At 44.4% G+C, this 21,425-nt stretch overlaps 3 protein-coding genes across 4 annotated transcripts; 2 read left to right on the top strand and 1 right to left on the bottom strand.

Annotated features, from left to right (window-relative positions):
* The first annotated feature begins 438 nt into the window (after nt 1-438).
* On the top strand, nt 439-4,006 carry LOC131284333 (uncharacterized). The gene is made up of 6 exons (XM_058313189.1): nt 439-445; nt 516-812; nt 900-1,193; nt 1,267-1,545; nt 1,608-3,713; nt 3,810-4,006. Exons 1-6 carry the CDS (start codon nt 439-441, stop codon nt 3,992-3,994), a joined length of 3,168 nt encoding a protein of 1,055 aa, XP_058169172.1. The 3' UTR covers nt 3,995-4,006.
* Nucleotides 4,007-5,331: 1,325 nt separating this feature from the next.
* LOC131286211 (polyadenylate-binding protein-interacting protein 2) lies at nt 5,332-8,383 on the bottom strand. Of its 2 annotated transcripts, none has more exons than XM_058315135.1 (3): nt 8,174-8,383; nt 7,151-7,601; nt 5,332-7,045 (listed from the first exon to the last, which is right to left on the bottom strand). In XM_058315135.1, the coding sequence occupies exons 2-3, from the start codon at nt 7,555-7,557 to the stop codon at nt 6,892-6,894; spliced, it is 561 nt and encodes a 186-aa protein (XP_058171118.1). In that variant the 5' UTR covers nt 7,558-7,601; nt 8,174-8,383; the 3' UTR covers nt 5,332-6,891. The 2 variants fall into 2 exon arrangements, with proteins under 2 accessions (XP_058171118.1, XP_058171119.1); XM_058315136.1 differs by having other exon boundaries at nt 5,332-7,021.
* Nucleotides 8,384-18,127: 9,744 nt separating this feature from the next.
* LOC131287967 (prion-like-(Q/N-rich) domain-bearing protein 25) lies at nt 18,128-21,425 on the top strand. The gene is made up of 6 exons (XM_058317061.1): nt 18,128-18,371; nt 19,007-19,291; nt 19,361-19,600; nt 20,409-20,987; nt 21,081-21,227; nt 21,322-21,425. The coding sequence occupies exons 1-6, from the start codon at nt 18,143-18,145 to the stop codon at nt 21,423-21,425; spliced, it is 1,584 nt and encodes a 527-aa protein (XP_058173044.1). The 5' UTR covers nt 18,128-18,142.

The following is a 21,425-nucleotide window of genomic DNA, read 5'->3' as shown; positions in this document are numbered from 1 at the left end:
TATGAAAACTGTGCACTCTAGATAACCAAACCACTGAAACTTTCGTCAGCAAAGAAGTCGCATGAAGTTTGACGTCTACTTTACACCGTTCTAGATCGTTTGTGGTGTTACGCCGTTTGAAGTGCGGTGTAAATACATTGTATTTATTTTATTAATTCTCAATCTGTTTTCGTGATTGAAAATCGTATTTTCATCACTTAAAATCCATGAACATCCATTGAATGCTAGATTCGATCGTATATTCTTTTTACTTCAAAATATACCAGTCCATATTACACCGACGATGGCTGCGAGGACCGGGTTAACTTTGACAGCTCATGTCTTATCAAAAGGTGTTTTCAGACAAATTTGTCTTGTTTATGAAGTAAATGCGCACAGTTTCTTCCGAAATTTTTAGGAAAAACTTATTATTGAACATTCATTTACCATTTTCATGCAATGGCTGGTAAGTGTGCTTAAACAATACATTCGTAGCACGTAATATTATAAATTTCGTTTGTTGCGTTCGCTTTCAGGAAAAGTTCGTCACGACTACTATGTCGGGAACATCCCGAAAAAAGCCACCGAAGAGCAACTTCGAGCGCACCTTTCCAGACATGGTGATATCACTGGCTTCGAGTTTCGCTTGGAGAAATGCTCTTATTGTCCCACCAAAGTTGCTTTCGTATTGTTTGCGAAGGCACTTGAGGAAGAATCTCTAGCTACGCTTAATCGTAAAATGTTCCAAGAAAAGCGATTGCTTGTAGTAAGCACGGCGGCGGAGAAGTATTTTACTCCACTGTTGACTATTGTGGTGCGATATCTCAATGAACGTAGGTATCTTTCGGGGCCGGAAGCAAAGCAGTTTCTTATTACTGCGATCATTCGAGATTCATCTGCAAGATGATTTTCTATTCCAGATGTCACTGAAGAAGATATTTACACATATTTCGAAAAGTTTGGACCACTGGAATGCGTGCAAAAACCGTCCAATACATATGCGTATGTTTCGTTCGTAAGCAACGACTCGGTCAAGTATGCAATGAAGACACAGTATCGTCCATTAAAAGGAGTTGAAGCGTACGTGGTAGCGGTAAAGCGAAAAATAAGCATGTTCCTCGAGAAGCGGACACCTATGGTGTACGCGAGCCTTGTGGAGAAAAGCGATGGCCTAGAGCTATTTTACGATCCGGCAGCAGAGAATGAAACAACATGTGAGTAAACAAAGCAGCGCCCGTGAATGTTAAAACGATAGTTGATGTTTATTCCTTCTGTTTTAATTTTTAGTACTGGTTACGAATATTCCTCGAGACACCGAAGAAGACGATCTGCTCGATTTTTTGGGCAAATACGGTAAAATCATTGACTGGGAAATGCAGAAATCGGCCACATGTGTAATGACTAACATTGGCTATGTAACGTACCAGCAGCCAAAGATGGCACGCACTGCGTTTTTGAGCGCGCCGTTATGTTTTCAAGGCGTCGGCTTGGAAGTGTACAATCATAAGCTACGCCACAACACTAATGATTCAAAACGTGCTATAATTCTCAAACGAACGAGTGTTTGTAAGTAGCAATATACACAGAGTGATAGCGATTGCTTTTATTATGTTCCTTTTTATTTTCAGATTTAACAGACGACGAGATCTTTGAACAGTTCTCTGAATACGGTGCTGTACAGTACATACAGCGCCTGGATACGGTAAATTATAATACGATTGTCCGCCTCGGCACTGCCAAAGCGGCCGAGGAGGCGGCCCAGTCCGTCACCTGCATAGCGGGCGAGAACGTACACATCCGGTCATACACGTCACGGCAGTATCATTTGCCAATGATTGTGGGACCGGAGAATACTGACGATAAGCACCCGAAACGGATGCGAAAGGAAACGCTACTGCAGCAAATAATTGATACCGAAGACCGCCGGAATCGTGTCCAACTGCAGACGGATTTTAATGACAAGTATTTTAATCCAAACCCTCACTTCTACCGCAACGAAGTGCAGGTGTGGAACTATCCGTCCACATTTGGGCTTACCCAGTTTAGGGAATTTTTCAAAAAATACGGCACGGTAATCAATATAAGAGAACTGAAGCCGAACCCCACGGCACCCATCAGCTTCGCCTGTATCAGCTTCGACACGAAGCTCGAGGCGAAGCGAGTGGTTAAAATGAATCAAAGATTCATGGGATCTAAGCGGCTGCTCCTCCTAATGGCGGATAGAAAGATTTTCCACGATCCGGCTCTGTGCGTAAGAGTTGGTAATCTTACCGAGGAAATCATGGACGAAGATATTTACGATAGATTTAATATGATTGGAACCGTGAAGTACGTTTATCGGCCTAAAGTCCAAGAAGCTATTGTATGTATGGTTGACGAGCCATGTTTAATTAAGGCACATAAAGTACTGTGTGTAGGGAGATTTCCGGTTGACATAGCCCCGCTTGTTACTGTAGTCGTTGCTGGTACCGCACAGACCGGGTTTAACAACGCCGGCAATTTGATGGCCATGGCTAATCCTGCGTACAGTATGGGAAACGTGATGGGCCCATTGCCACTGAGACCGGTGGGACCGGGAATTGGAATGCCTCAAGTACCCTTACCAGTACCGGCACCTGTGCCTCTTCCGGAACGCTCACCGGTGATCATGCAAGTTGGGGGGCCCTCGTTCATGGGTGGGCTCGTACCGATGCAACACGGTGGGCCTCAAATATCGCCTCGCATGAGAGGTCTGATGCAAGCAGTAGAACAAACGATGATCAAGTCGAAAAACTTTACCACGTTGCCAATGCTGGACCAGTTCAACGTTGTGCAGGATATCGTTAATCATTGCTTGAATTTTCCCTTCTTTTTGGCACTGCAAGCTGACGAAAAGATTCGGTATCTGATCGCCGGACGGAACGGGTTCAAATACACGAATATTTTCACGCTCTTCACGTACCCGGAACAAGTGAAAATGTTATCCGTCATTGAGACGTACTATCGCAGCACAATGGGTCAGGATGGTATAGCTCCGGCGTACACTGAGGATACCTGGGGGTCGACAATCTCGCAAGCAAATACTATAGTGATACTAACCCAGGATGTGGAAACCCCACACGGTACCAGTTCGGATGCGAATAATAGTACCGTCTTAGTAGCAAACAACGATGACGGGGACAGAGAAGAAGGAATAGATATACCACCAGCACCGTCCCCACCTCCAATGTTTATCAATTCGCGCTCCGCCTCGCCAGGATCGGATGATGCTGCTGCAGTTAAATCCCGCTCGATGGTGCTCAACGGTGCCGCCCAAAGGCTACGGGAAAATGCGTTGAGAAAACGGCAAATGGACAACGAACCAGCCGATGAAGTAACAAATGATCAGTCGAAGTCGCAACCAAGCGGCAAAAGAAGGAGGAAACGTAGTAAGATAGACGATAGTTATGTTTTAGATGATAACAGGATTTACGTTAGTAATGTACCGCAGGAACTTAATGATCGAAGCATAAGGGAACTTTTCAGCAAATACGGAAACATTGTGCTGGTGAGTGAGCAGAAGAGACAAATTCTAAACCCCAATTCAAATCAAAACACGAAAGGGTTTGTTATTCAGTACGAAACTAACTACCAAGCGATTAGGGCATTGGATATGCATCTCACGATCTTGCTGGGCCAGCTGATACGGGTGGACCAATTCAAGAAACAGTACAAGGAACGTTCAGACCATGCCATCAGTGTAACCTGTGCCGACAGTAAGTGTGCCGATTGTACTGTTGGCCTGCCAATTGTCATTGTTGTGTGTTCGATGTAACTGAAAAGCTCAACTTTTTATCCTCTTCTGCACGTAGAATATTCCGAAGTTGCCATCTATGACACGTTTAAATCGTGTGGAGATGTACGCTTCATCTGGACACGAGTTATAAATGGACAGGAAACATGTGTCATCGACTACAAAGACAGGGTGGCAGTACAAGCAGCCCTCAAAATAACCTACCTGCACAGTGGAGGACGCTGCAAGGCCGTGGCAATGTAAGCGGACAACAACAAAGCATGGTAAGTGTATTTTAAGTACATAGTCGTTTTATGATTTTTAAGCAAATTGATATCCAACTATTCCTAACTGTTTATGAATAGCTAATGATGGGGGTCCGCGACAGCCGAGCGGTAGCGCCGGTTAGAAAATCGTCCCATGAGCGCCGGGGCTCACCACCTCGACGGCATGGGTTCGAATCCCAACCGAGACCGGACCCTCCCCTCCCCTGTACGAGAGGACTGACTATCCACGTACAACAGGGAAACAAGTCTCGTAAGCCCTTAAACGGGCAGGCATGACCAAGAGGTCGTTACGCCAAGAAGAAGAAGCAGTCCGTTTGCAGAATCCTTTCCGAGTGGCAGTGAATACCCTAACGTTAATCTAGTGATTAAGTTTAGTGCTACCATCTGTCAACTGCAGTTAAAATATATTTTAAGTAGAACAGTAAGTATGAGGAAAACTGTCCTCAGAATTAATAGTAAAAACAACAGTCGAGAAGAATCGTTTATTCAACGATCGTTTAAACTGCCGTCTAGCGCTTTCAATGAATTGGATTCGTTTGTCATTCGTTTGCGTATATTTAAACGAAACTTAAACGATTCTGAAAACCTAATGACGAATTGAAGGCTCTGAATCAGAGAGCTGTTGAAATAGTGAAAGTTGAAACACAATTAGTTTGTCTGAAGCAATTTGCTTCACTCATCCAAGATGAAAATTACATAATAGTAGATTAATAGTAGGTTAATACTTCACGAGCATTTTAAGTTAAGAAAGTGACAAAATTCATTACTAGGCATGATATGGCATGGCGACTATCATGTGGTAGCTTTACAAATGTAAATAGTTTAGCGTAGGGAATCATCATAATATTCAATAAAGCGAACTATACTTCACCTTCACAATTAATCTACGAATATAAAAGAAGTTACATACGTCAACTCTTCTCGCTACCGGTTTTCGGCTAGTGGTACCAGCTTCCTTTCCAGGTAGGAGCGTCTGGTGCCCTGCTCGAAGATATATTTATAAACGGAAGCAAATCTCCAACCAAGAGAAATACGATAGAAGACTGCACGGAAAACAACGTTTTCCCCTGGAAACGAGTCAGGTAAAACTATCTGTAGATAGACCATAATCAATATACTCTAAAACAAAAGTGTATTTATATGATGAGTACTTTCTTAACTTTAAAGAATTCAACCACTATCAATCTGTCTTTTAAATTGTGAAATTAATAATTATCATTAAACTTATGCAAGTGTTTTGATAGTTTTTGTTGTAACTACTTACTTAAAAGTAAGTTGTGATATCCATACAAAAATAACGAAATGATTGCGTTAATTTTAAGACTTCAGTCTGTTTTATTTAATTTTTAGCTTCGTTTTGTTAATTTTTTCTTACTACTCTATCACACAATTAGGGTTTTGTTAAATTCAAAACATTCGCTCTAAATAACCTGTTTGCGCTTAAGTTATCGTTATTTTTCGTTTCGCTGTTGCAGCACTAGACCTAATTGTCGTGTCATGTACGCGATGTGTACCGAGGATAAAGTCGCCAAAATTAACTAACGTTCCCATACCACAAATTAAGCGCACGGTCACCGTGGATCGTGGTGGCTAGAAACGCCCATAAGGACATACAACAGATCGCTCGAACCAACCTATTGTAAATGCAAGTGGACATAGTTCAATCGAATCGAACAGATCCCTGATAGACATTACTTCGATCCCGTTGAACACGCTTAGAGAAGGCCTTCGATTTTGCATACGATGCCCTTGCCGTAGCGGATGGTGTGTTTCGGTGATGAAGAAAAAAAATGGAACATACAAAACTTATTTTTCAACTTAATCCATTAACGGATATGAATCAACGTTAGTCGTATCACAGTTGATGTATCAACCTTTCTTTTAACGAAAGAAATGTTACTCTTCCTGTGGCAATTCAATCGAGGTGCTTGCACTCCGGTGCATTCCATCCTGTATGCCACGAACAATCATAATACTAACACATACAGCAGACTTTTTTGTTGACTCTTTTATACTTTTTTTGTGTGTAATTTTAAGGATTTACCACCCCTTCTTACAGCTAGTCACTAACAACAATCTAGTACGAGACGGACCTACGGACAATGTGTTTTCACTTCGCGACACATCGTTAACCGTTCTATGTTTTTACTAGGAAAATAAATCGACATATCTGTATGATAGTTGTAAATTGGAAGAAAAAAAAAAGTTTGCAACACATAAAGGAACTGGCACTACTCAACTGATAAAAAAATTGACGTTATTAATAAATGTGCGAGTAAAAAGCTATGCAAATTAAAACATGATTTGTTACTTTCGGTCCTCGTTTAGGCATGGCATTGGATCCGTCGATTCACTCTCGAAACACGCTTAGATTGTTAAGGGATCGCACCGGTCAAGTGGAAAGGATACAACCTGACCGTGCGTACAAATAAGGCTAAAGTGTTTTCGTTGCCATAAAGGAAGCGTTGGATCTTCTCGCTGAACGATCACATACCAAAGTGTGATGGTAGCGAGAGGGAAGAAAATTTCGTTTAAATTGGGTACTTTTGATTGTGTCGAGGATTGAATTTGGATGTTCGTCTATAAATTCTTCTCTATGCCTTCGTAAGTACAAAGGCTGAAGCTTTTGTTGAATTCCATCAAGAAGTACCTGCCGATTCGTTCGGTCTGTACAGGGTGTGTATTGAATTGAAAAGTTGAACATTGCTTTAAGGTATGGTTACTTTTCATGGAAAAGTAAACTCGCATCGCTACATAAGTAACGGGTTTGTGGTTCATTGTGTTTGGGCCAACAGCGGTACAAAATCGGACATTATTCACATTTTTAGCCTTGAGTATTTGCGTACCTTTAGGATGCTTTACAACCACTGCCTTTCAGTAGGAGATCGGGGCCATCAGGGTGCGTAGCGATGGCACAAATTCGGCGGCCAAGGGATTTAGTGTGGATTGTTCAACGTTTACGTGTTTCGATAGATGCTGCTGTGAGCCTTTGTCGAGCTGTAGGCTAGAAAGAATATTCATCAGACCGCTAGAATCGAAAGGACGGACATATTGGGGGATAGGGAAGAAAGATTAAATAAGTAAAAGGGATTCCTCTTCTGCCAACGGTTCGTGTTAAAGCAGACAAGCGTACCTTTCTCTTGGGACACTGCCGGTCACCGTTGTCATCCTTTCGCCAGAAGCCATCTCGTCAAGGATCATGGCCTCTATGCATTGGTCCATCAGTTCCTCTTCTTCGAGCCGCTGCAGTTCCTGCTCGTCGAATTCGTCCTCGTTTTCCATCCACATGTACTCGGCAAAGTCGTCCCCGGGGCCGGCCGAATGGTCTTCATTCGGTGGTGTGCTCATGCTCTCGGGCTCGGAGTCGTATGGGTCACTAAAGTACGTAGTTCCAGCTCCATCACCTTGACCTCCACCACCACCTCCGCCACCGCCACCGATACCCGCGTTGATTAATGCGTTTCCGACGGCGATGGCAATATGCGTGTAACTATTTGAGCTGCTTCCACCGATACTGTTGTCAGGCATCTTCATTTTCATTTGTTTGGTGAATTCCAACTGGTACTTTATGAAGAATAAGTTTTCTGTAACAATAAAAAAACAACATATTTTTAGAGAGCATGAACTTCATATTTAATTATATAAATACGCCGCATCAGTGACATGACAAAAAAAAACAACACCCAATGAAAAATAAATACAATGTATGATTTGTTTATGTTTGCTTTTGTCTAATTATAAACAATTGCGATGAGAACCCTACTTTACAGCATTAAAAAACACACAAACTCGAGAGCCCACACGCACCACTGCAATATATTGTGCAGCGTTTCTGCTGTGTTGGATGATGCACAGATTGTTAACCCGTTTGCGTGTCGTTGATTGCATTGAAGATACACCTAGGACAACTTTTACTATCTCAAGGTGAATTGCAATGAAATTTAATTTTAAGTGCAAAGGCTGTTCATCGTTGAATATGCTTTTTGCTACACAGGTGTAATGCACAATCATGGCACAACTCTTTGTAACAATCAAACTGTTTTTTGTGAAGCACTAGCGCAATGCTTTGTCGCTCCGTTTCACCATTGCCAAGCGGAAGAGAAAACAAAGCTAGACTTCCGTCGCGGTAGAACCTCCATCTTTTTAAGCCCATTACCTCAAGGTGAATCTGCTAAATAAAGGCAGTCAATAACGTCGCAATTCCGGGCCACTTGGAATTTCAGCTAGCCAAAAGGGGGTTTCCGAAATGGGACGTAAGTTTGTTTTCACTTTCAAGCACTAATTTCGCACCTAAATTTAAGCAGTATCCCAAAGAAACGTCTACTAGAGAAAAATGGATTCTCCTTTATCGAGCTATTAAAGCGTTCGTAGACTTACTATTGGCAGAGCTGCACGATTGCTTTGTTATTTTTTTTTTGGTCTTGAAGATTCGATTAGTGTTGGCAGAATCGGGATTCGGAAGAGTCGGAAGATTCGATCCCTAGACGGATTCCAAAGAATCGGCAGGAGTTGACGGAGTATGCCTAGTGAGCTATGCAGGAGAAATTTAGCGCATGTAGTTCAAATTGGCGGTTGTAAAATCCGTTAAAATTTGTCGATTTTTGAATTATGCGTTTTCCAAATCTAGATAATCTTAATAGATTCAAATCTTAATTCTAATCTAGATAATCTTAATAGATAGACAAATGATGAAGTAACGAAAATTAAATACACGAGTGGAAATTTTTACGTACAAAAACAACAAGTAAAGCTACAAAAACTGTGCGTCGTAATAAATGATCTCGTTCTAAAGTAGTGTAAATGGCGTATATTAGTGTAAGTAATTTGATACACTAAGTAGCTGGAAATAAGTAAAGAATGCTTTGAGGTTATGCATACAGCTGATGGGACACCATTGAGTGTATTGCTCGATTACCACTACACATGCCAGATAATAGTCAATTAATAACTTTATAAAGTACGTCAGCAACCAAATAATTGATCTGTTTTTAGTTCTCATGTAAGATCAACAGCAACAACGAAAGAATGGTATGCGGGCCTGTATTCAGCGTCAACTTTGACCAGCGCTGGCTTAATTTAAAATGTATCTATTACACTTCCATTGATACATACCATAACAACACAACGAGGTCTATTTATAGGTTATCGGTCGTACTGAATTAGATTACGTATTAATTTTTCAGGCTAGTTCTAAATTGGAAATTCAATGATTAATAAAGTTTTCTTTACGTGACTAAGTCGTCTGTATGAGTGTGTGAGCGTATTACTCTTTCATGTAAACTCCTATTGGGATGGCATCATGTGTGTTTGTTGAAGAATAATATAAATTTTAATGGCTACCGAGGCATAGTAAATGTTTTAGTTTGGGCGGGGGCATACCAACCCAAATATAAATGGATAAAATGATGACTTTATTCCTTCTAGCATACACAATTCACAAAAGGCCGTTAGGAGATGAGCGTTTATCTTCATAGAGAACGAAAGTTCATGAAACATAAAAAAAAATCGAAAAAATATTGATTGTTCTCATTCAACCAAAATACACTTAGTACTTTGGAGATGATCATGAGCAAGTAAGCAACATAATAATCGTAAATGATAAGGGCTGCACAAATGTCAATTGTAAGAAATGAGGATAGAGAAACATAGAGAGTTAGAAAGAAAGAAAAATAAATAGAGAGAGAGGGAGGGAGCAAAAGTGTGTGCTAGAGAGAATAAGCAAAACAGTAAAAGAGACAACTTCGAGAGAAAGAAACACCGTCCTTTAATAGAGTATATTACTACCGTAGCGAAAAGGTAGAGACCGTTTGTGAAAAAGGGACAGGAACCGAGAGAGAAACTCCCAGGAAAAATGGTATGCCGAAGGCATAACTTGATCAGGCTTCGGTGGAAAATATATTGCCACTCTCAGCCCGTACTAGCCAGTAACGGAAGAGCTTTCGCGGGAGTTATACAAAGTGTTTGTATTCAGCCCCATTGACACATTGTATTCAAAGGAGTTCGACACACAAAACTGTGTGCCTGCCTTTATAAAATTAACTATTCCTAAAAGTGCGCCAAGGCAAACTTAAACGTGTATTTGTTTCTACCGAACATTCGGCATAACAGGTCCATCGGTGTCACGGTCATGTGAAGTTGAACGAACGATAAGTAACGGTTTTTGTTGGTCAATCATGATTGCGGTACGTGCTTGTCAAACGAGGTGCCACTTACATTAAATAATTTACCAATCCAAAATTTTAAGAAAAGTTTCGAAAAAGTTCGCTATCATTTGAAGTTTCAAAATCCACTGCAAATGGAGGCGCCTGGTGTTTAACGGAGTCGAGCGGAAATAATTGTGGTTAAGCGTTTTGCACAGATCAAACTGTTTAGATTAGCTGGTATTAATAAGTGAACTAATTATCGAGGTAGAAGTTTTACTCTTCACTGCGTGATTTTAATCAAATGAGTGAACAAAAAGATAAGGCCTGCGACTGTTTCTAACCTACGTTCCCAACAATGGTGGCCCATAAAGCCGTCGCCAATCGTTAATCGCTCCTATGCTTCTGCACCACAAACAAGGCACAACGTGGATGCGCCGTACACTATGGCCATGGATGATACAAGGGAAAGGATACAGAAACTACACAAACGGAACGTAAACTTAACCTCCTTGCTTAGGTCGTAAATGGACCGAGTGGAGTGGTGAAAGGCTTTTTTCGTCGTTGTATTTCCTCTTGCCATAGAGTTCAGCTCTTCATTTGTGTTTTATTACTGCACTGGAGCGTTGGCAGAACGGTCTGTGGCACGCGCTCTACAACCGACCAGCTCACTCTCTACGCCACCGCCAAGCCACATTTGAAATGGAAATTAAAGGAACATGAAAGAAACCGCTAAGCAAACTGGACGAGGTTTGGATGGAGAGTAATTGGAGTGATGTTCCAAAGAGGGCGAACAAATGGAACGGTTTTGCTCCAAATAACGATGTACCATGTGCACGGTTTCGGCCCGTATTCCGCTCGGTGGTCAGCAGGTCGTTCTGGTGGAAAGCGGACGTGGTGATGATGCGGGTGCAGGTTGTGCGGACTGACCATGCGACAAGCGGAAGGGAACTGTTTGTCCATCGTCGTGGTCGTCGTCGTCGTCATCGTCACCGTGTGGTGATCATTTGGTCAGTTTTCGGTCCCCATGCCGTGGACCATTGACGGTGTGAGTGTCTACGATATGCCCATGCTGCTGATGTTCTGGTCAGGGCGACTGAATGCGGTGGGTGGGAAAAAAGGGTGGCGGGTTCACCGCGTTGGTTCAGCAGTACGGTTTCGTCCACTTGGAAGCATTTGTAATCATAATCGATTGTTCTAAAGGTTAAAAGCAACAGCGTGCACAGCATGTTCGTGCACGTCCTTCGGCGACCAAACTGGACGGTGGACGAATGAGCACGGAAGGTTATAAGCATGGCTTGGTTTTTGTTATTTGTGGCTTTCCTCTTTGGCGTCGGTAGGGTGGAAAATAGCACGGTGGAATACGGTTGTGACCATCAGTGTTTTGTCGAACAACTCCGGCTTGTGTTTGAAGAGGGTGAATTTTTGTTTGCTTGGTTGGGAAAAGTTGTCGCATTCTAAATAATTTAGATGCAGAACCAACAAACATAATCTTTATTGGGGAACAACGTCGGAAATAAAATTTCTGTTAGTGCTGTGAACTACTGCATAAAAACAAAAATTAGTGTCTAGTTTAAGGTACCACAGGAAGTAAAATCGTTAACGACAACGCATACATAAAAAACGAAAGATATCAAAACCCTATTTGGAGCACCGCAGCAAGTGAATGGATACGAATACTACTAATTAACTAATTAACCGAGGACTGTGCGGACACACCCATCGTCGCGACGGTCCGCCAAGTCTTTCGAGCCGAAAACTCGATCACGCAGTTGGTCGCAAGTGGTGCAAGCCTTTGCTAGTGCTTCTTACTAAGCCGAAAGGTGTGTGAAGTGTAGACGCTCTATGCACACCCCTTCAGACCAAACAACACATATTCTTTAGGTGTCTCCTTCATTGGTGATAATATATGAGTGACTTTTAGTTTAAAAAGAAGAAAAAAAAAAGTCGGTGAAAAATGTGTGACACTAGAGGACACCTGATAGAAGCGATTGCTGCATGTTTGATTTGGGTTTAGATGGTACTCGGACCGGTGTACGCTGGTAAGCCCGCAACGCTAGTTCCTTATAGAACACGAATAATTTACTTTTGTAGATAGTTTTCAGTACCGTCGGAGTATCATGAAGATTCATTTTTGATTGAAATATTTATGCCATCGCAAAACTATGGTTTGCTGATTGCACTGATCTAGAGAAACTTATGGCACAAATGCTAAAACAGTTCTATTTCATTATTTTCCTTCGCGATTCATCTTTCCACTGGTAATTGCAACCCTATGTTATATTTTTCGCAACCCACTTTAGCCACACATCTTTTTCCCACTCGTAAATCTTGGCACTTTGCATACGTATAAGTAAGCGATAAGATACAAACAAAACTAGCCGAGAATATTCCAACCTGCGAATATTTGTTTATCGATTTTTTCCCCCCCCTATTCTTCCTTCTATTTAATTTTATTTTTCTTTGCAAAAATCATATACCCATGAAAACAGCACTTTGTGCGGAACGCTTTCGCTTCGATCGTCCACTTAAAAAGGGATTTTCTATTTGCTCTACAGCCTGAGCAGGGCGAGCAGACCGTGCCCTGTGACCCTGCTTTGCCCCTCTCCCTTTGCCAACACCGTTTGTGGCGTGGAGTTGTACGCGGGCCCCAATCGTAACGTACGATTGTTTTTCCGACGATTTTCATTTACAATGCGCTGCTCGGGTAATGCTATTAAAATGTTTATCCATTCAATTCCAACCCAGTGGTTGTTGCCGACGGGATGAAGGCGGGATCGGGCGGGGAAGGATAAGGACACGCGCCACAGAAGCACTCGCGGGGGAAAAGGTTTATTTTTGCCGCGCACAATAGAGCAGCGTAATGATCGGTCGGGGCCGCTTCGATACGATCGAAATGACACTAGAGATTAAATGGATGGTACTTCGCATAATTCGTCCTCCGGTTTGGGGGTTGCGGTTAGGAGAATGAGAGTGTGAGAGAGAGGACGGTGGGAAGATAGAGCCGGAAAGGTGGGATGAAGTAGGTAGGGTGAAAGAATGGCTGAAGCTTGTTTGCATCGGATTGGAAGAGCGGATTGGGGACAGGAGCGCAAAGACCACCGGCACGAACGTGGAAACGTCTAAAATCGATTCAATGCTTTTCCCGGACAAGCATGAGGAGGCAATAAGTGGCAGGAGACGCCGGACGGGAAAACGCCCCGTACAAGGTGGAGTTCCAAAAAGGCGGGAAAATGTACGTACGACAACGGCGGAAAATGGAACAATAACGAGTTTCGTTGTGCGGAATAATTACATTAGATTTTTTCGGCAGTCTGTCAACTTGTCACGCTTGCTGACGTCAGGCGAGCTTTCGATCGGGTCGACGGTGAAATGTATATGACGCCACTGTTCGCCGTGAAACGAAAACGAAAACGGAATGGTCTGTTCCGTTCAGGAAGGTGATGAAGGGACAAGTAAAATTAAAAAAAAAAAAACAACAACAACAACAGAAAACAAATACCACGAAACGGGCGCACTTTTGGTGACATTCGTCGGTTGACCTGGCCGTGTGGGCGGAAAAGTAGCGTGTTGGTTTTCCGCTTTTCCATTCCACACCGATCGATACATCGGGCCCAACATCGCCCCGAACGTACCGAACCGACGTCATGACCAGGTGGTCAGTGGAAAACCGTAACGCGTGTGCTGACAAACTTTCCCTCCATACCGTCTAGCTGGCCGTCTGGTGGGCTTTTCTGGCCAGCACGGAAAACGACACGTGTCCGCCGTGGCGGTCGGCGGGAAATGGGATTCCGTTTTTGCAATAATCGACCCGTCCTCATTCCTCGGGTAGACGGCTAGCGATGAATAATGTAACCTGTCAATCAGCACTACTCTTCAATTATCCGTCCGTGCGATGGGGTAGGAACGATGCGATTCTCCTATTCTATCTCTAGGGAAAGCTAACTCCCGCTTTCGACTGGTAACGAGCGACAAAACATCCGTGCCAACCATGGTACAATTACGAGCATGACCCCCTAGGACCTTGGTTGTGCCAACCATTTTGGATGGCCAACACACTCGGTGCATGTTGTAGACGAAATGTCAAAGCTTGTTAGAGATTTCCTCGGCGATATAGAATCGAGCTGCATAGCCACTTTGATCGGGTTAAACAGTATTGTTAACCACAAACGCCTTAAGATAAACACGGATTTCGAATGACATACACGTTAATAAAAAAAAAACAGCAAAAATATTAATGTCAATGTTTCATTAACAACAAAATAGGAAAATGGCATCGCGTATAATAGTTACTGATTTATTGAAAAACTTTACAACAATTTTAGAAGATAAAGGAATAAAATAAACTAAATGACCGGCAAAAGTATACGTATTTCTTCACTTCCTCCGAAGCTTGTACAAGGCAATAGAGAAGGGGTAGCAATTTAACCAGAAAAAAGGGAAAATGCGACTGAATTTTGCAGAAATCATTTTCGTCATTTTCTGGCCCAATTTTGAAACGAAAACATAAACGCCTAAAGCTACATACAGAAATAGTTTAAAATGCCTAATACATATTATTATTCAGGATGCATTAAATTGCTATAGTTCACGCTAGTATTGCAAGTAATTCGTGCAGTTTCAGTAAAAAAATAATTCTGCAACCCCGTAACCTAAACTTTTATGCCCTGGGCAACGAGAGGTCAGCACGTAAGGTAGTAACAGTCGAAAAGACTCAACGGGGCCAACGCCAATCTTTGGTATGTGCTACGTGTTCAATTTCACGGGCAACACTTTCATTTCATGTTCCGACAACCTTGTATCCTGCGGTGCACTCCTGGCGTCCGTTGGTCCTTACGAATCACGGAAAAGATTTATGAGCATCTCGACGGTAAATTATTGTTCGGCGCACAACCTCCCTTCCCCTTCCCCCGCTCGCCTTTCTCACTCCCGTCCGATTGCGGACATGTTTCGCGCGCCCCACCTTGGAATGCAACAACATGCCAGAGGAAAATTGATGGTTCGCTGCTGCCTATCAAAGGCCACCTGAGCCACGGACTCGCTAAATGCGGTGTCTAGCAGTGCGCGGTGGAAATGTGGCGCGCTACCGTGTAGATGCCGGTGACCCTGGTTATCCGTTTTCCTTTCGCGAGTGGCGCGGGAGCGGGTCGACAATTGGAATTTTATTGCACATGCATCTTGGATGGTTGCTTTTCCAAGGAGTCTCCATTCCTCCTGTAGGTGGCGGCCAGTCTTTCCGCTCATGCGATACTTTTCTTCTCCTCCCCCGTGAAGCTTAGCATGCTAACTTAAAACTGCACTCTTCAGAGCGTTGGAGGAGTCGCCGGAGGTGCGGAATAATTATTGCCGGCCCCGAACGTGCAACCTACGTGCCAACCGAATGTACCATTTCTAGTAAGGTCCGTACCGTATCGTTCCAAGCTGGGAAAGCCCGGGTCTGTCAACGGTTTTGAGGTCGTCCGGGTGGTTCCGACATGGTTGTGTTTCTTTTTGACCGACAGACCAGTCTCGTTCGTAAATTCCGCTTCTTCTCCTTCTACGTCTTCATGTAAACCCATTTTCCAAAGCGGCTCATGGTGAGCTGCGCTCCGCAGTAGCAGCGCATATCGGAACGGACGAACAGACGCATCGGACCAGTTCGGTAGCAACTTTTGCCCGAAGTCAGATCAGGAACCAATTGTCATCCGTTGAATTCTTGCAAGCCGCGATGCGGACCTATCCCGGTCCTTTTGGGCTTCTGGTCATCTTTGGCCTACAAATAATTATCAGGGAACAGTGCATCGCGCATCCGTTAGTGATTTGCTTCCATGAGGAAACCTACGACGACGTGAGCGTCCGTAAGTGTACTGGATGGCTCCGGCGTGGCTGACTGCCATCCCAATAAGTTGCAGTCCACCTTTCTACTATTCAAGAGTTCAGGCGTGGAAGGGACCTATTCTACAGTTCTTCTCCCCTGGGTAGATTCCAATCGAGTGATAGTTACAGTGATTAACAGTGCTTTTCCGATATTCCGCATGATGCCGCTGATTGGGAACAATGTGTCGAGATAACGAATTGAAAACAGGTGTTCCTCTCGATGATAGAAACACGACCTAATCTACGCCAAGTGATAGGGAAAGAGAGATAGGGTTGACGGGAATGGTGATCACTTGGGTGGTTGATAAGTTTGGATCTGGATCAGACTTAGAAGTGGTTAACCAAGGCACCTTTGTGTACAGTACGCGACCAGTTCCCGGTGAGGAAAGTAACGTTTTAGGCTTTACTGGTGCGCATATCCTTTAGTGACCGGCTCAAAATGTCTAGATTAACTCTGGTTCTTTGGTTTATTTGTTTGGCGGTGCAAGGTAAAACAAGACAGTATGAAGCTAGTGGTTTATAAGGCTAGGAGAACTAGTGGTTTATTCGTCGTACGTGGGTTTGTCTTGACACCTAAAATGTAGAGTAATACATTACCTGTCATACATAATATGTGGTAAAGTTCTAATTAATAAAATACAACACATTGAGTCTGAATAAAGTGAACGATGTGTTGTACCGTTGAAGTACCAATGATAAGCCGCTGAACGACCTTTCGAAGCCATCGTAATGAGTGTCAGCTGCTATAGTTTGGTATCTTATCAGTGCACCTACAATAAATGGTCTTCAGAGTCCATTGGCTCGCTGTATGGATTCGGATCCGGTGAATGAATGTGTTGCAAACGGGAGCCTCATTTCCCCGTCAATGGGTGATTTAATGACGCAGCTCGTTATCGTTGCAATCGACCCGATGTGGGTAGAGAAATTGGCCATTTTTCGTTGTCATTAAAGCGAGTCGCGACACGACGAGGCGTGTTTCGAGTGTGGGAGGACAATCATTGCCAAAATGATAAATCACTGCACCCAGGACTTGTTAACACCAAGTTCAACCAGTTCAAAAATTGAACAAACTTACATATTTAAGGCGAGAGTCTGTGCTGCCAATTCTTTCGATTAGACAAGGAGTTTAAAGAATCATTCATTTCCAGAGAGAGTTCTAGAAGAAAAAGACTTTATATACATATAAATTTTGGAAATAGCATCCAAGGAAACCAATTTTAAAGTCTATGAAGCGCTTTGATGAAATAGCACGACATTGTTAAAAAATGACTTTTCAAAAGCAAAAACTAAAAATCTTGGCATTAAAATAGGACTCTTTCTTGATCAACTCGTAAATAAGGTCGAATAAAGTAACTTATTGTAATTTTTAAATCCAAAGGCCTCATTTGGGACCGGGGGAACCCTAGTTCCTGCGCTCATATGATAGGTTAGGCACATTAGCTGGGTGTTATTATTGGTGTAAGAAAATTTTTGTTCACCTATTTCATCCGCTTGGGACGGTATTTTGAGGTCGTGCGCGTACACTTTCGTGACGGAAGCTCATAAAAGTCCAAAGTCCTTGAAATCTTCGCGCTCGGTGGCAAACGGGGAACGAAACGAGAGGAGTTCTCGGAGGGGTCGACTATGGCGTCAGGAATAAGGCAAGCACCTCACGGCTCGCGAAGGTCAATACGTTCGGGCAGGAATGTGAAACCGCGGTTTCCTACGAATCAATCGGGCGTCCTGTCGGCTTCGTTTATCCATCGCCGTAAATCTTCCTGCAACGCTATCCGAGTCAGAGTAGGCTATAGTGGGAATCACGGTCCCGGTGGATATGGTATAGCCCGACTGCGAAATAGGGATTTTCTGCACACGCTTAGCTCTGTTGGTCCGTTGGTGGTTTGGTCGAGGTGCTGACTTTTCACACTTTCCTACCGTTCTTCATTTCCCCACTCCCCTTAGGTTCCCGTAGTGTGATTTGGCCATGCGACACCAGCACCGACTGCAGCAGTAAGGTCGCCGACGCGCACTGCTCGATATTCGGCTACTGCCAGTGCCCGGCCGGTTATGTCTTCTCGACCGACGTCACGCGCTGCCTGCCGGAGTCCGCGTATGGCGTAGCGTGTCAGGAGGCGGTCCAGTGCTCTCATATGCTCACCGGCGCCAGGTGTGAGGCCGGTGTTTGTACCTGTGACAGCGACTACACGTACGTGCGCGGCCGCTGCCGGAAGCTGGTGGATCTCGGGCAGCCGTGCAGCGAGGACATCGACTGCTTCTTCAGCCACAACCGGGAGGCGGTCGTGTGCCACCGGGGAACGTGCGAGTGTGCCGACGGCTTCTACCGGCGCAGCACCAACGTTTGCCGCCGGCGTGTGACAAGTGAGTAGTGCATTTCCATTGTACTCACCGTGTGCGGTGAGTGTTCTTCGTGCTTCATTTATTCATCTAACTGCCGGGATGCCCGGGTGGGTGAGGTGCGGCAGACAATGTGCGACCCGGGAGAAACCCATTATGCCCGAAAAACTGCGGAAACGGCGCTGTCGCCGTCGGGACGAACAATCGCTACCGCGAAATGGAATTCAATCAAGTGGACGGCAAACGAACGGGTTGCCTATCGCTGATCGTTTATCGATTTACCGAGCTTGTAACAACGAAACGGATATTGCACACTTGAGCAAACGGAGACCACGGATGAGAACAATGAAATGACGCGAAAGTAGGTTAGATTGTTGCAAGGAAAGTTTTGCGTTCGATTCGACGGGAACATTATTGATCACAGAATTGACAAGGGACTTCGTCGTGATTGAATTAAAGTTCAAAACTTTTGTTTATAAGATTCACTGAAACAGCAGTATCATACAAAAACATTGGAAATGGACAAGAGGTGCTTTCATGCTACAAGCATTTGGTTTTGAATGTTTTGCCTTTCAAGCAAATTTTGTCTCATTTAAGGTACTCAAACAGTCGCAAGTAATAAAAACAAACTCTTTATTATCTTTGCTTTGCTTCCGCAGAAGGTGAAGAATGCATCGTGCACCAGGACTGTGACGGGGATAACTTGCAGTGCGTGAACCAGGTCTGCACCGATGCGGCCGCACAGACGAAATCCTTCCGCGATGCGGCCATACAGACGTCGGTCGACGTGGCCGGTCAGCCGAGCGAGCAAGGGTCCCCGGCGAAGGAGCCGCCAACGCGCGACGCCGAGACCAACACCGACCAGCAAACCCAAGTCGGTCCGTCCAAGCGGGTACAGATCAACGTTAAGCGGGCGGCGAAGGACTGTGCAAACTGTCGCAATTGTACGTGTCTGTTGCTGGCAGAGTTTGAGGATGGGAGCCTGCTAATGTTCCTGTAAACCTTCATTTCAGATGGTGACGTTTGTCTCGAGGAGGGCGTCGAGTGTACGGATGTGCCTTACTCGGTGTGCCGAATCGGGCAGTGCCAATGCAAGGAGGGCTACTATAACGTGCAGGGCCGCTGTATGGCGGAGCTCGGCGAATACGCACACGACATGCAGTACTGCCAGGAGGATCATGAGTACCGAAATAATCGATGCACCTGCCGGAATGATCAGTTCTACGACAACAACATGCGCTCGTGTTTGAAGCGTAAGTGTATAGGATGCATGCAATAGGAACTTTCTCGCGTTGTGATGAGTCTCTATTTTGTTTAAGTTCGAAACCTCTTTTTGACGAAGAGAGTCTTGAGTTGAGGAATCTTGTAAGTTGGTGTCTAAAAGTAGCTTTCTGAGATGAACTTCTTGAGAATAGTCTCTTGGGAATAACCTTTTGGGGCTTGCGAAAAGTCGTCAGGATGGTCGTTAGGCCAAAAACGATGATGTTAAGCATCTGGCAACGATGGAGCTCATTTTGAATCAATCAAATGATCAATAACGTACTGAGTTCTTATATATTATTAACACTACGTTAACTTTATCGTTTCAATGTAACTTCATGACCGTTCAAATGGAAGTCTATTTGGTATTTAACGTTCATTTTTTTAAAAATCACATGGCTATTATCTGTTCAAATTTTTGGTATACTACAGAATCTTTAACAGTGCTTTTGTAGAACCTTGACGCAATGGTTAATTTTCTTGGAAAGATATAAATTCTTTTTGAGTTATTAGTTATTTTGTCAGATATTCACAATGGCTGACTTTTGCTCGAAAAAGGTTGAACTGTTGTTTGAAACTAGAAGTGTGCTCATAAAATGAACCTAGGTTCAGGGTTAATTAGCTGGCAACTCTTCCCTGTACAAAAGGAGTGAGTTCCTACGTAGACAAAGGTCACAGGCCTGTTAAGTCCTTAACGGGAAGACGAAGTTATAATATGGAGATTATCGCGATTGGCATTAAAATTAATTAGATTGTTCGACAAACTTAACCGTTTTTGTTAACTTATGTTTTCTTCCACAGCCGCCTTGGGCATCAACACATCCTGTACCCAGCAAAGCCAGTGCTCGCCGTACGGTGCTGCGTACTGTCCGGCGGCTTCGCCGAAGCGGTGCACGTGCCACCCGTACGCCGAGTACGACGAAAAAACGCAGCTCTGCATCGAGAAGACCGGCCACGAGGCGTACTGCGAGCGAGACGCGGACTGCGCACTCGAGAATGCACGCTGCTCGGACCAGAAGACGTGCGTCTGCCAGACGAACTACTTCTACGTGGACGAGCGCTGCAAGGCGGCCAAGGGTGGTGAGTGTGAGACGGAGGCCGACTGCTCGTTCGCGGACGCCGAGTGCGTGGCAGGGGAACCGTCGGAGGATGAGCAGAGCACCACCAGCGAGCCGAAACGGTGCACCTGCAAGCAGGGCTATCACTTCCAGACCGCCAGCAATCGCTGCCTGAAGGAGGCGGAACAGTACGGGGACGAGTGCAGCGCGGACGAGCAGTGCCAGCCGTTACTCGGCGAGCTGGGCCAGTGCATCGGGGGCAGCTGTCAGTGCGACGAGAAAAAGGACCATTTCAAGGATGGCAAATGTAACACCAAAATCGGTAAGGCGAAGGACGGTTGAGGGAAACGTTTGAGGATGACGACGGGCGGTTCCTAATGGTTACGGCATTTTTTCCTCTCTCATCCTTTTGCAGCTCTCGAGGAACGCTGTGGAAAATCCAGCGAGTGCTTCGTCGAAGATGGGCAGGACAATGTCGAATGTCGCAATTCGGCTTGTCAGTGTAAGTTTGACTACTCGCCGGACGTGGAGCAGCAAAAGTGCATTAGACCAAGTGGCAAAAGTACGATTCGGTTTTCCAGCTTATGTGCCCAGATCTGGACTAGTTGGTCAGACTTTTTCATACGGATTTTCTCTCCGATCTTTTTTTTCTCCAGATTCTTCCGACCGTCCCAGCGCCCTGAAGGTGATCACCCTCATGCTGACCAGTGCCGCTGTCCTCATCACGGGTTCGGCATTACGTGACGCATATTACGCCTAA

This window comes from Anopheles ziemanni, chromosome 3 (assembly GCF_943734765.1).
Source record: "Anopheles ziemanni chromosome 3, idAnoZiCoDA_A2_x.2, whole genome shotgun sequence".
Lineage (NCBI taxonomy): Eukaryota > Metazoa > Arthropoda > Insecta > Diptera > Culicidae > Anopheles > Anopheles ziemanni.
The sequence above is the reverse complement of the archived record's forward strand: the minus strand, read 5'-3'. Positions and strand labels throughout refer to the sequence as shown.

Excerpts from the sequence above, each read along its gene's own strand:
- LOC131284333 (XM_058313189.1), top strand. Across the intron at positions 813-899 it reads GGTGCGATATCTCAATGAAC|ATGTCACTGAAGAAGATATT; the intron begins GTAGGTATCTTT and ends TTTCTATTCCAG. Across the intron at positions 3,714-3,809 it reads CAGTGTAACCTGTGCCGACA|AATATTCCGAAGTTGCCATC; the intron begins GTAAGTGTGCCG and ends TTCTGCACGTAG.
- LOC131286211 (XM_058315135.1), bottom strand. The coding sequence starts at position 7,557 with ATGAAAATGAAGATGCCTGACAACAGTATCGGTGGAAGCAGCTCAAAT. Across the intron at positions 7,046-7,150 it reads GGCAGTGTCCCAAGAGAAAG|CGGTCTGATGAATATTCTTT; the intron begins GTACGCTTGTCT and ends TTTCGATTCTAG.
- LOC131287967 (XM_058317061.1), top strand. The coding sequence starts at position 18,143 with ATGCTCACCGGCGCCAGGTGTGAGGCCGGTGTTTGTACCTGTGACAGC. Across the intron at positions 18,372-19,006 it reads TTGCCGCCGGCGTGTGACAA|AAGGTGAAGAATGCATCGTG; the intron begins GTGAGTAGTGCA and ends TTGCTTCCGCAG. Across the intron at positions 19,601-20,408 it reads CATGCGCTCGTGTTTGAAGC|CCGCCTTGGGCATCAACACA; the intron begins GTAAGTGTATAG and ends TTTCTTCCACAG.